At 38.5% G+C, this 14,614-nt stretch overlaps 1 protein-coding gene across 1 annotated transcript in view; it reads left to right on the top strand.

Annotated features, from left to right (window-relative positions):
- The first annotated feature begins 234 nt into the window (after positions 1-234).
- The window catches only part of HELB (DNA helicase B), a 37,207-nt gene continuing 22,827 nt past the window's right edge, over positions 235-14,614 (top strand). Inside the window, exons 1-6 of the mRNA XM_010379967.2 lie at positions 235-539; positions 2,363-2,782; positions 3,978-4,147; positions 7,311-8,213; positions 11,917-12,094; positions 13,152-13,293. Coding sequence (XP_010378269.1) covers positions 353-539; positions 2,363-2,782; positions 3,978-4,147; positions 7,311-8,213; positions 11,917-12,094; positions 13,152-13,293 — 2,000 coding nt within the window. The 5' untranslated portion in view covers positions 235-352. The remainder of the gene's footprint in view (positions 540-2,362; positions 2,783-3,977; positions 4,148-7,310; positions 8,214-11,916; positions 12,095-13,151; positions 13,294-14,614) is intronic.

Raw genomic sequence — 14,614 nt, 5'->3', positions numbered from 1 at the left:
ACGCCTGTCACTCCCCAGTGCTGATCTCTTCCCGGCACCTTCCTGATCCTCACCTCCGGGCACCTCGCACCGAAACAAGCGGAAGCCTCGCCCATCTACCCGCCCCGCGCTCTCCCTTCCCCGCCCCTAATCCTTCTGGCCCCGCCCCTTCCACACGCCCTCCCCACGGCAATTCCTGGAAACTTGGGGCGGAGCTTCGCTACCGCCCGGTTTTCGCGTAAGCTGGCGGCCGCCAGGCCGTTCCCGGAAGTTGATGGCCTTACAGTCGTGGAACTGATTGGCTGATCATGACCGTGCAGTTAGCCAAGGTTTTTCCGAGTTGTTTGGGTTGAGTTCAGAGTTCAGGAGAAGCATGGCCAGGTCGAGTCGGTACCTGCGCCAACTTCAGGGACCTCTGCTTCCACCCAAGGATCTGGTGGAGGAGGACGAAGACTACCTAAACGACGACGTGCAGGAGGATGAAGACTCCGTGTTCGTCGACGCCGAAGAGCTGTGCAGTGGGGGCGTAAAGGCTGGCAGCCTCCCCGGGTGCATCCGCGGTGAGGAAGTCCCCTGCCCCGGGGATGGGGTTGGAGGGTCCAACGTAGCGCGTCCCATTCTGGCTTTGCCCTGAGCAAGGCACCCAGTCGCTGCTAACAGATTTAGCTTCTCAATGGTCTAGCTGCTTCATCCTACTTAGGGTAAAATTTTAACTATAATGGTAGCAGTGACTTTAACTGGACACATGCTATGTGTTAAGCTTGCTGTATTAATTATTCTCATTTATAATGTTCGTCCTTCGAGGTAGTTTTACACTTGAGGAAACAGTGTATGTTGAGTCTGTATTTCCACCCAGAATCTGAAATTTTATTTTTCTTTCTGACTGCTTATCCTCAAGTTCTACAGAATGAGAACTTGTAACTATTAATCCTATATTGCCTGGAGTCAAATACGTGGTTCTTCCTCAGCTTCTTGGAAAAACAAAACAGGCGGGGTGCAGTGGCTCACGCACTTTGGAAGGCCGAGGCAGATGGATCACTTGAGGTCAGGAGTTCGAGACCGGCCTGACCAAAATGATGAAACCTGTTTCTAGTAAAAAAGAAAAACAACAACAACAACAAAACTACAAAATTAGCCGGGCGTGATGTCGCACACCTGTAATCCCAGCTACTTGGGAGGCTGAGGCAGGAAAATTGCCTGAACCCAGGAGGTGGAGGTTGCAGTGAGCTGAGATCGCGCCATTGCACTCCAGCCTGTGCAACAAGAACGAAACTCCATCTCAAAAAAATAATAATAGTAATAATAAAGAAAGAAAAGAGAAAACACAAGGAACACCTCAGTGCACAGATGATTATTAACTAGTGTTAGTAACCTTGTGGTTCGGGTAAACCTTGTGTAAGTAGTTTCCTGTGCTATAAGATAGTTTTCTGTGCTATAAGTTATACCCGTTATGTGTACTTTGTGACTGAGACTTAAAATATTTTAATGTGCAGACCAGTGCTGTTCAGTAGAACTTTCCATGATGATGGCAGTGTGTTATATCTGCACTGTCTGGTATAATAGCCACTAGCCATATGTAACTGTTTAGAACTTGAAATACAGCTAGTGTAACTGAAGAGACAAATTTTTAGTTTTATTACATTTTAGTGTAAATAGCCACGTGTAGGTGGACAGTACAGATTTAGGCAGAAAAGTTTTAAGTATTTGTGGAGGGCTTAGTCATTCATTCTAAAGTATCAACTGACTAGCATGTTTGGTGCTGGGAAAACCTACAGAAATGTGATAACAAGGTTGCAGTCTTAATGAAGCTTACCTTCTAGTGTATTAAACAAACATTCTTTAATCACAGAAGTACCTATAATGTTACTAAATGCTTAGGAGGAATGCTAAATAGTGCTTTGAGAGGTTTTATACATGAGATTCAGGGAAGACTTTTCTAAGTAAGTGACAGTTAAGCTGAGGGCTGTAGTAAATGTAGTAAACAGTAAGGGGGAGATCAGTTAAGGCAGATGGAATAACTTGAGTGAAGAGCCATGGCGTTTTAAAGAAACTGCATGAAGGGCCAGTATTGGCTGAAGTCAGAGTAGCAGAGAGGGGACTGGTTTTAGAAGAGGAACAGCAGACACCTGCTATGTACTGTGCTTGCCTTTTGGAATACAAAGACAAATGCAACAGTGTCCTGTTTTAGTATTTACAGTGTAGTAGAGGCAGACAGAAAAAGAGGTAGGCAGAATGCAGTGTTACAGGCACCCTAACAGACATCTTTAGAGAGTGCTGTAGGGAGATAAAAAGATAGTGGTAAGTTTGATAAAACTTTGAGAAAATGGTTTCTAAATAATCTCCAGAGTTAACTTTTGTGGGTTTTTGTTTGTTTGTTTTTTAGTTTTAATTCCTGATGAAAACACACAAGAGACATGTAAAGTGTTGGGACGTTTTCCGATAACAGGTGCTTGGTGGAGAGTAAAGGTACAAGTAAAGCCTGTGGTGGGATCAAGGAGCTATCAATATCAAGTTCAAGGATTTCCGTCTTACTTTTTGCAGTCTGATATGTCACCACCAAATCAAAAACATATGTGTGCTCTCTTTCTTAAAGAGTGTGAGGTCTCCAGTGATGTTATTAAGAAATTTTTAACATGGGTAAATGAGGTATCAAACTACAAAAACCTAAACTTTGAAAATCTTAGGGAAACACTAAGAACTTTCCACAAGGAAACTGGAAGGAAAGATCAAAAGCAGCCTGCACAGAATGGTCAGGAGGAGTTGTTCCCAGACAATGAGATGAGTCTTCTTCTGGAAAACAAAAGTAAGTGTGATTATTATCATCAAGTTTCAGTGAGATTGACATACTTACTGACTACAGTGTTTAAAATATTACCACTAGCGTAGTATTCCTTTTAAAAATCCATTTGGTGAAAAATGTGTTTATGCTGCTTTTGGAGTATGCCATTGATATTTCAGGTTTCTCATCTGTAACATGAAGGGATTAGATGAGCTGATCTTTAAAATCCTTCCGGTTCCTTTCCACCTCTAAAATTGTGATTTTATCTCTTTCTCTAACTTTTGTACTCATAGAGATTACCTTGAATCATTAATAAAAAAAAAATCAGTTGCTGGCCAGATGTGGTGGCTGCTCGTGCCTGTAATCCCAGCACTTTGGGAGACTGAGGCAGGAGGATCACTTGAGCGCAGGAGATCGAGACTAGCCTGAGCAATATAGTAAGACTTTGTCTCTACAAAAAAATTTTTAAAAATTAGCCAGGTGTGGTGACACATACCTGTAGTCACAGCTACTTGGGAGGCTGAGGCAGGAGGATCACTTGAGCCCAGAAAATGGAGGCTGCAGAGAGCCATGATTGCACCACTATACTCCAGCCTAGGTGACAGTGAGACACTGTCTCAGTTTAAAAAAAAAAAAAAAAATCAGTTGTAAATTATTCTGTTTAAAGAGATAGAGAAGAACAAGGATATGAATAATGTATTTAGGAAATACTTCAGTCCAAAATGGTTTCAAATAATTTTTAATATGATTTGTTATCTGGGCATTCATATTTATGGAATATTTCATTTCCTAATTGTATCAAATAAATTTGATGGTACATCAATGAATGACTTCAGTGACAAAAGATTATGATTATAGAAAATGATTATAAAGGTTACTATGTAAATTATTTATTTTATATCCTTAGCTTTAAATTTATATAATTGAGTCAGAATTTTTGTTCTGTTGTAGTGCAGATAGTAGGAAACAAAAGGCTAAGAAATCATTATTTAAGCATTTAAAGAACATAAATTTTGGTGTTAAACACAATGAAAACCATCTCAGTAAAAAAGCAATTGTCATAATATGATCAAAATTGCCTTACTGGTTAAGGCAAATGTACTAATCTGTCTTTGACTTGGATTTCTTGAATTGGTTGTGCAAAATGAGAAAGTATTTCAAATCAGTCATTCTTTGGGTTCATTTATGTTTTACTTTGTTCTTTTCTGATATTTTGTAGTTCCGTTTAGAAATGTAATGACAGCTTTGCAGTTTCCGAAAATAATGGAATTCCTTCCAGTTCTTCTGCCTCGACACTTTAAATGGCTCATAGGGTCAGGTTCTAAAGAGATGTTGAAAGAGATAGAAGAGATTTTAGGTACACATCCGTGGAAACTTGGATTTAGTAAAGTAAGTAAAACATTTGCTCAGCATATAGTAATCTTGTGTAAGGCATGGTTTCAAATTTGGCAATTTTTCCTTTCTCTTTCAAAGGAAAAATATTTGTGTGGACCCCAGTACTGATTTATTTTTATTCAAATGTTGCAACTGTACATAAACTTCTTATGGCTATAGCATAAGAACATTTTATAAGTTGTTATGCAACTTACAGAGTTGCATACATTTGTAATTGAAAAAAATTGATGACATTCAAATTATCGGTATTAATTTAGTTGTATAATTTAATGTGACCAATGTCCTGTAATTAAATTGTCATTTGCAACTTGAGTATAGATCTCATTGAGGTCAAAAGCTCTTACAAATTTGGCAAGTCCATTCTGCTGTGCAACTCAATTTCCCACTTCCAGTTTGAACTGTTGACAATTTTCATTATTCATGTGATATATCATGATGCCATTTGATTTTTATTTTGTACAATAACATCATTTACAAATGAATCCACTTCTGTTCTTATTATTAGAGACTATGAGTAGTAAAGGGACACACTGAGGCTCCAGTGGTATTGGAAACCAAATATGGTACTTAATCTTGGTAGTTCTTGGTTAGAAGGTGGTTTTCCAGAGAAAAATAAAATTGAGAAACTCAGAAAATTCTTGGAACCTCAAGAATGTTTGCAGATGCTGAGTTTGAGAAATACTAGAATAAGGAATTTTTCCCTTACATAAAATGTTTATAAATTCAGTATGCTTTTAAAGATGAGATTCTGGAACATGAGATTATTATATATATTTATTCAGTGGAGAAGAATGGAAGAGCAATGATATGTAAAAGGCAGATAATAATAGTTTACCTTTTTGTTTAAAAAAACCCTGTAAAATCCAATGTTCTTTATAGAGATATTAAGAAGGGAAGATCGTTTTTTAGCTCTTTAGAGGTCTTTGGAGCCTGTTCACATTTCAAGAATAAATTATATAACATTTTATTATTAACAATACACATTGTGTTAGGCTAATATAATAGAGTAAACATTTATTGAGACCTTACCAGTGTAGAACGGAGATGCAATCAAGCCCTTACTCTCACTCTTGCTAGGCTCACTGTCTTCCTGGTGAAGCACAGACTTTGCGTTTTTCTTTGTGGTCAAATGAGTTTGAGGCTATATCTATCAAGATCCTGGGGCCAGCCTTCTTCCCTCCCTGCCACTATCCCTTTCTCTCTACCTCTTCTTTTTGTTTTGTTTTTTTCCCACCCAGGCTAGAGTGCAATGGTGTGATCTCTGCTCACTGGAGTCTCCGCCTGGTTCAAGTGATTCTCCTGCCTCAGCTCCTGAATAGCTGGGATTACAGGCGTGTGCCACCACACCCAGCTAATTTTTGTATTTTTAGTAGGCACAGGGTTTCACCATGTTGGCCAGGCTGGTCTTGAACTCCTGTCCTCAAGTGACCTGCCCACCTTGGCCTCCCAAAGTGCTGGATTACAGGCATGAGCTACCGCACCTCGCCTTCTACCTCCTCTGAAAAAAAAAAAAAAAAAAAAAAAAAAAAATTAAAGCATTACATATCAGCTACTGTATTTTCTGCCTTCTGGATTAAGTGAACACCTGTTTAAGGACCTGTTGAAGTCCCAGATTCTCTCCCCATTGTGGGCATTAAGTGATTACTGCTTCCCACCCTAGCAAGAGTATAGAGATTGCTCTTGCCTGATGCCATTCAGCTGAGAGCATCCAGGCTTGGGGATACCAGGTGAGGATAAGGCAGAGATTATCTGGTGGTGACTCAGGTTTTTCATTAGGGAACAGTCCCTTCCCTCTCCCCATGTCAGGATCTGGAAGTGTTTTCTCCTGTCCAGTCACTCTTCTCAGAGAAGAATTGTACATGGAGAGTTTAAGCCTAGTTGCAGCATTCTGGGACTCATGAGAGAAGAGGAAGCCTGAGGTCCCACCATTCAGCATGTAAACCACTATCCAAGTATTGTGTTAGTTTGCTGGGGCTGCCAGAACAAGTACTGCTGACTGGATGGCTTAAACAACAGAAATTTTTTGTCTTACAGTTCTGGAGGCTACAAGTCTGGGTTGATTTCTTCCAAGGCTTCTCTCCTTGGCTTGTAGATGGTTATTATCTCTCATTATGTCTTCACATGGCCTTTCTTTTTTGCTAGACTATGTCCTAATCTCTTCGTCTTATAAGAATACCAGTCATATTAGAGTAGGGCCCATCCAGAGGATCTCATCAATGAGGTGAATGGTCCCCTTTAACCTTAATTACCTCTTTAAAACCCTGTCTCCAAATATAGTCACATTCTGAGGATATTGGGGGTTAGGACAGGACATCAACATATGAATTTTGTGGGGGACACAGTTCAGCCCATAAAAGGTATGGAGGGCTCAGGAGTGATGTCTCCATCAAGGAAAAATGGAGCTGATAGATGATGTGCTCAGTAGATTATAGTGAAGGGAGTTCTGTATCTCTTCTGTAGAGTTTAGGCAGAATTGTTGATAGACACGTGGAAAACTAAACAAGCCAAGAAAATGAGGCAGATGTTAACTTCATGATACACACTGAGTTCAACGCAAAACTTAATGTAACAGAGTACATCTTGTCACTCAGCTGTGAATCCTATTTGCATAAGCATAATAAAGACCTATTTAACGAAAATTGAACAAAATGTATACTACAACATTTTTCAAATATAGGAACCAAAGGAACACCTGTGGAGGTAATGGTATAAAATAGAATGACCTTCCATAGCGATAGACTTTCCATATTAAGGAGTTAATAATAAATATTTAAAATCTTTTAACAATCAAGGAAAAATATCTACAGTACTTAGAAATATGGAGATAAATTCTGGAAGAAATAACTAAAGTGTTGGAGATGTCGCCTTTAGAAGGCATGTGAAGAGATAAGGAAAGGATTCATATTTTTTGTGATAAGCCTTATAGTATTATTTCACTTTTAAAACTGTGTGTTAGTGTGATAAAATATAATTTTTATTTAAAAATTTTACAGATCTCTAATTACAGTGCAGCCAATTTAAAAATTAGTGATCTATGGTATTTTCTGCAAATTTCATTGAAGTTCATGTCTTCTGGGATTTAAAAAATTATTAATAAAGAACATATTCATAAACACTTATGATGTTTATAAACCAACGTGAACTTTATTTCTTAAAGATAACCTACAGAGAGTGGAACCTGTTGCGATGTGAGGCAAGTTGGATAGCATTTTGTCAGTGTGAGTCTCTTCTCCAGCTGATGACTGATTTGGAGAAGAATGCATTAATAATGTATTCCAGACTGAAGCAGATATGTAGAGAACATGGACACACATATGTTGAAGTGAATGACTTAACTTTGACATTGTCAGATCATATGTCATTTCATGCTGCTTCGGAGTCTCTGAAGTTTTTGAAGGATATTGGTGTGGTGACATATGAGAAGGCCTGTGTCTTCCCTTATGACCTTTACCAGGCTGAAAGAGCCATCGCCTTTTCAATTTGTGACCTGATGAAGAGGCCTCCTTGGCGTTTATGTGTCGATGTCAAAAAGGTGCTTGCTTCTATTCACACCACAAAACCTGAGAATTCAAGTGATGATGCACTGAATGAGAACAAACCTGATGAAGCAGGATTAGAAAATCCTGTGGACATTGTGGACACACAGGACAGTGGTGACCGTATTTGGACTAATGGTGAAAATGAAATTAATGCAGAAATAAGTGAAGTTCAGCTGGATCAGGATCAGGTTGAAGTTCCACTGGATCGGGATCAGGTGGCTGCTTTGGAGATGATTTGCTCCAATCCTGTGACAGTCATAAGTGGGAAAGGTGGATGTGGGAAGACCACAATTGTTAGCCGTCTTTTTAAGCATATAGAGCAGTTGGAAGAAAGAGAAGTAAAAAATGCCTGTGAAGATTTTGAACAAGACCAGAATGCTTCAGAAGAATGGATTACCTTTACTGAGCAAAGTCAACTAGAGGCGGGCAAGGCTATAGAAGTTTTGCTCACAGCACCTACAGGGAAAGCAGCTGGCTTACTAAGACAGAAAACTGGTCTTCATGCCTACACACTGTGTCAGGTAAAACCTTTGACATTTCATCTGTAGATAAAACATTTGTTGGCTGGGCACAGTGGCTCACGCCTGTAATCACAACACTTTGGGAGGCTGAGGCAGGCAGATCACAAGGTCAGGAGATGGAGACCATCCTGGCTAACACGGTGGAACCCCGTCTCTACTAAAAATACAAAAAATTAGCCAGGCATGGTGGCGGGCGCCTGTAGTCCCAGCAACTTGGGAGGCTGAGTCAGGAGAATTGTTTGAACCCAGGAGGCGGAGGTTGCAGTGAGCCGAGATTGCGCCACTGCACTCCAGCCTGGACAACGGAGTGAGACTCCGTCTCAAAAAACAAACAAACAAAATTTACCTTAAAGACAAACTTATTTCTTAAAGCAATCGGTAGGTATTTATTGAATGTCTCCTGGATCCCTGTCTTGCAGTAACTAATCATTTAGATCAATGCTTTTCAAAACAGCCAGTCTGTAAATTGTTACCAGTTTGCACGAGAAAGGAGCTAATGGTAGAAGTAAATCAGTGCACCGCTTCCTTCCTTGAGAAAGTCTTATGAAAAAAAAAAACCAAAACCAAAAAACTATCGGGTCCAGTGCTGCGGTTCCTGCCTGTAATCCCAGCACTTTGGGAGGCCAAGGTGGGAGGATCACTTGAGCTCAGGAGTTTGAGACTTGCTTGGGCAACATAGTGAGACCCCCATCTCTACAAAAAATTTAAAAATTAGGTGGGCATGGTGGCATGTACCTGTAGTTCCAGCTACTCAGGAGGCTGAAGTGAGAGGATTGTTTGAGGCTGTGAGGTCAAGGCTACAGTGAGCGTGTTTACACCATTGCACTCCAGCCTGGGTGACAAAGTAAGACCCTGTCTAAAAACAACAACAAAAAAATCAGTCCCACTAGAGTATAGGCGTAATGATATAGTTAGTTTAGATCCTGGTACAATATCTGTTTTTCATGGGGGCTGGTTACAAACATGTCACAGTCCATAGACCACATTTTGAGTAGCACTGGAAATGGAAGTAAAAGGCTTATATTTTGTAGGATGAAGGTGAGGACTTTGCTCATCTGGTATAAATCTTTATTTCTTCCACCTGGAACAGTGCCTGACAAATAGTAGTCACACAGTAAAAATTTCAAATAAATTAACATTCTTGAGAAAAAAATAGTATTGGCTATAATTAAGAATCATGGAGTTTAAGCTTGTAAGAGTTGGAGAGGTTCCTCTAGCCCTAGCCCTGACCTGCCATTTTATAAAGAAACTTGGTAGTTGGAAGATTTCTAAAGAAGGTAATCATTGAATTGGACTCCAAGGACCATGGAGACTCAGGTGAGGAGAAGGACATTGGACTTACAGGAAAGGCCTTTGCAAAGGCATCGAGGAATATGATCATAGTGTACATAGAGGGTTTTGAGGTGACTTCCTTGACTGGAATGAAGCCCATGTCTGACAGAATAGTGGAAATTAAACTTGGGTTAGACCGTTAATTCCAGCTTTAAAGTTTGTAAAGTATTTTGACTGATCTCATTACATGCTTGATAAAGTGATGTTATCTCCACATTTACAGAAGAGCCAGTTAAAGTTTGGGGATGTTAAACATCTTGCCCAGGATCTCAGTTAGGTGTAGAACTAGGACTTGAAATGGCCTTCCAGCTTGTTGTTCTTCCCATGGTGTCATTATTTCCTCATTTATTACAGATGCTGCACACTAACAATGAAACTTGAACTTGGTCTCCTAGGGAGCCATTTAGGTTCCTAAGCAAGAAAGGGAAGTAAAGAAGTTTTAAGGAAGATCTTATAGAGTCGTAGAGCCATGAGCCGCTTATCATATCTTGCCTATTACCTCTATTTATCACATGAATGAATGGAGACCTAGAGATGTTCAGTGTAGCTTATTGGTAGGAGAGTTTTCTGATCAGTTTATGATTTTTTTTTTTTTTTGTACTATGCCTTCATGTCTGATTAATCTGAAGGATTGAATTAGAAGGGGACACCCGAAAGGGATTATTACCAAGTTTGATCCAATGTGTCAATTCTGATTAGTTGGTAGTATCTTAATATCTGCTTGGGGTGCTGAGAGAATATTTCTGAAGCTATGTTTAGGCTCAGGAGAGAGTGTAAGAGCACAGAAAGAGCACCGGAGTGCCATTTATCATCTTTGGACTAGGATTGCCAGATTTAGCAGATAAAAATATGAATAATTTTTTAGTATAAGTACGTATCAAATAATTCATTGACTTGCTTATACTAAAAAGTCATTTATTGTGTATCTGAAGTTCAAATTTAACTGAATGCCCTGTATTTTATGGGGCAATCCCATCCTGAGATTGTGTGTGGGGGAACCTGGCTGCAAAGCTATTGGAGTCATCAAGGTGCTGATAGATGGCGCCTGTATTGAGCTGATAACACTGGAAATACAGTGAAAACTGTCAGCATTTTTAAGATAATAAATTGAATATATTAAATAACAGAAAAGAAATGGCTAATTCCGAATGTTGTGAGACATGGCTACTGCAAGCACGGGGGTTTTGGTGAAGGGAATTGATGCATTTGGATAGGAAATATGAAGGCTTTACTTAATAGACATGTTGAATCTAGTTTTAGTGGAAAAATTAGATGAAGATGTGATATGATACCATTTAGAAAATCTGTACTTAATACAGATTGAAAATTTGAAATGCTCCAGTGAGCGTTTCCTTTGAGTGTTATGTCAGTGCTCAAAAAGTTAAGGATTTTGGATTTTGAATTTGTAGATTAGGGATACTCAACCTATAAATGTTCATACTGATGACATAGAAACATTTTTGGAATGACATACACTAAAATATTGAATGTTCTCTGGTTGTAATTTTACAACCATTTTTTTCCTCGTCTATATTTAAAAAATAATAAATAGTATTACATTTGTAGTAAAGAAGGTTGTTTTTTATTTGTTGTTGGGGGTGGTGTGGTGGTAGTTTTTAAAAAGGTGAGGTGTGGAAGTTTGGAATACTTAAAAGAAAAAGTAGTATTTTCATAATTAGATTGAGAAAGCGCTGCTTTTATTTCAGAATGGAGTACTATGGTTGGGAGAAGGGGAGGACTTCAGTGGCATATCTCAGATGGCCACAAGGTTTATTTGGGAATGGAAAAGAATAGGGAGCTTTCTGTGTTTAAGAACGACGAGAGAAGTGTTGAGATTTTGGAACAATCTGACTTTTTTTTCGTTTTTAGATTTATTTGGTCTGTCTGTTCTGCATGTTCAACCCTATAACTTTTGTGTGTCTCTACTTCCCACCCACCCCGCCAATTTAAGAGTTTTGCCTTAAAATAACTTGCTATTAATTATTGGTTTTGGGCCGGGCACGGTGGCTCAAGCCTGTAATCCCAGCACTTTGGGAGGCCGAGACGGGCGGATTACGAGGTCAGGAGATTGAGACCATCCTGGCTAACACGGTGAAACCCCGTCTCTACTAAAAATACAAAAACTAGCCGGGCGAGGTGGCGGGCGCCTGTAGTCCCAGCTACTCGGGAGGCTGAGGCAGGAGAATGGCGTAAACCCGGGAGGTGGAGCTTGCAGTGAGCTGAGATCTGGCCACTGCACTCCAGTCCGGGCGACAGAGCGAGACTCCACCTCAAAAAAAAAAAAAAAAAAAAAAAAAAAAAAAAAAAAAAAAAATTATTGGTTTTGTAGATTTTATAACCTGACTTTAGGAATGCCATACTTTGCTTGTAGGTCAATTATAGCTTCTATTCATGGAATCAAACAATGATGACCACAAACAAACCATGGAAATTTTCTTCGGTTAGAGTTCTGGTTGTGGATGAAGGGAGTTTGGTGTCTGTAGGAATCTTCAAATCGGTCTTAAATTTATTGTGTGAGCACTCCAAACTTTCTAAGCTCATTATCCTTGGTAAGTTAAAATATTGTTGGAATTCTGATGTTTATTTCAAAGTATTGTGGTTAGTTGGTTGTGTATACCACTTAGTTGGTTGTTTACACCAGAACTGATACTAAAGCTACACTAAGTTAAATCTGACCACTCTCCTAATCAGCTTGGGTTGTTCTGTTTTGGCCAGGATATTAGCAGGCTAGGATGTGAATGAAATAGGGTTGTGAAGGGTTACTGCTAATCACCTAAATGATGGCTATTAATATAGTAAAAGTGCCACAGATTCAGAGTAAATCAGGATGTGGATCATTTGGAAATAATAAAAAGTTTGAATTATAGACCACTTAAAAGTAATTTTATGATTCTAAGCTAATAAATTAGACCTCACCAGCCTCTTAAGTTCTTCCAATTCTGATAATATTCAGTTAGATTCTCTTGGGTTGTCATGCTTTGTAGAACATATGATTTAATGGAGAAAAAAATAAAATCACAATTGGAGAATAAAGTTGTATATAAAAACTATTTTTTTTTTAGGTACTTGAGAATGTATTTTAAGCAGTTGATTCTATTAATGGCTTAAGCCTTATCTCTGCTTCCCCCAGTACATGTTTTTCTTATATTTAGGGCTTATTTGTTGCAAGCAAAAAGTATTTTTGATAGAGCAGAACATCACTATAAGATTACTGGAATGTATCTGTTATCAAATGCATGTATTTGTTGTATATTTTGTACACTTATTTTATCTATCTGAGGCTATAGATTCTTCCACGTTCAGTAAGACATTGAACATGATTGAAAAAGGGACTAACTACAATGTCTAAGGCTCGTTTTTTTTCCCCCTAATATGTTGACTAAAACATATGCCTCTACCCCGTTTCCCTGTGGTTATAGGTATGAAAGATGTTCAATTTAGATTTTGTCACCTTATTGTGTTATTACTATTTTTATGTCTTATACTGTTTAAATGTTGTTTTTTGTAAAATATTTAACTTTAAACTCTTAAATAATTTTAAACAATCTTGGGGGTATTTTTTCTCAGAGTAAGTCTTCCTACTATATCTTTTTTTTTTTCTTTTAGGTGACATTAGACAGTTACCCAGTATTGAACCTGGTAACTTGCTGAAAGATCTTTTTGAGACTCTAAAGTCAAGAAATTGTGCTATTGAACTAAAGACAAACCATAGAGCAGAATCTCAGCTAATTGTGGACAATGCTACAAGGTATAATATTACTAAGAGTTTGCATTTTCTGTCTCTTGTATTAGAAATAAAAAAAAAAAAGGCATTTGAATTAGAATGATTTAGTACAATACATTTACTATACCTTTTAGCAAAACTCTTCCGTCCTTCAACTATAAACCTTTTGCCCTACAGTTAGAAAAGCAAAGTTAATGTTTTTCATTACTGGTCCAGCATAAGTTATTATTGAAATTTAAAAATGGATGAGGTTTCCTGATTTTAAAAGTATGTATATGAATTAAAATTGTATTAAGCTTAAGGACTAGAATAAGCCCAAGGGGAATAGAGATTTGGAAATACGTGCAAGGGAGAATTGGGTAAGAAATATCTCCTAATTTTTGTGGGAGAAAGCAGAAGGCAAAAGAATTGAATGTGGTATTTCACTCCTAGATGAATCCTAGAGGCACCCATGGCATCTTACTTCCCTTAAATAGAAAAGAACCCTTCTCTTCCTTTCATCTTTGCACAAGCCTTTGGAGTTATCCTCTGTCAGCTCAGACATTTGGTTTCTCCATAGTCCATACATATGAAAATCACAGTCATTATTATTTCATGACATTTATTTTAATACAGTCATGTGCCACATAGTGTTCAGTCAACAACAGATTGCATCTATGACAGTGGTGCCATAAGATTATAAAACTATACTTTTACTGTACCTTTTCTATGTTTAAATATGTTTACATACACAAATACCACTGTGTTACAATTGGGTACAGCATTCAGTACAGTAACATGCTGTGCAGGTTTGTACCCTAGGAGCAATAGGCTGTACCATATAGCCTAGATGTGTAGCCTAGGACATACCATCTAGGTTTGTGTAAGTGCACTCTATGCTATTCACACAAGGATGAACATTGCCAAATGGTGGATTTCTCAAAACATATCCCTATCATTAATCGGTGTGACTGTATTAAAATCTCTAGATACAATGGGACCTTTGAATACTGAGTCTATGTTAGTCATTGTACCAAAATGTATCGCTGGTTTTTACTCTTTTTTACAAAATGTTTTGTTGATTGAACATCTTCTAGGTAGGATGTAGCAGAAACTAGAAGAAGGGTGTCCAGTCTTTTGGCTTCCCTGGGCCACACTGGGAGAAGAATTGTCTTAGGCCCCACGTAAAATACACTAACACTAATGATAGCTAATAAGCTAAAAAAAAAAAAAAAAAATCCTAAGCCAGGCACGGTGGCTCATGCCTGTAATCCCAGCACTTTGGGAGGATGAAGCAGGCGGATCACCTGAGGTCAGGAGTTTGAAACCAGCCTGGCCAACCCAGTGAAACCCCATCTCTATTAAA

Source organism: Rhinopithecus roxellana, chromosome 10 (genome assembly GCF_007565055.1).
Source record: "Rhinopithecus roxellana isolate Shanxi Qingling chromosome 10, ASM756505v1, whole genome shotgun sequence".
NCBI classification, from domain to species: Eukaryota; Metazoa; Chordata; class Mammalia; order Primates; family Cercopithecidae; genus Rhinopithecus; species Rhinopithecus roxellana.
This window is presented reverse-complemented; position numbering and strand designations above follow the sequence as displayed.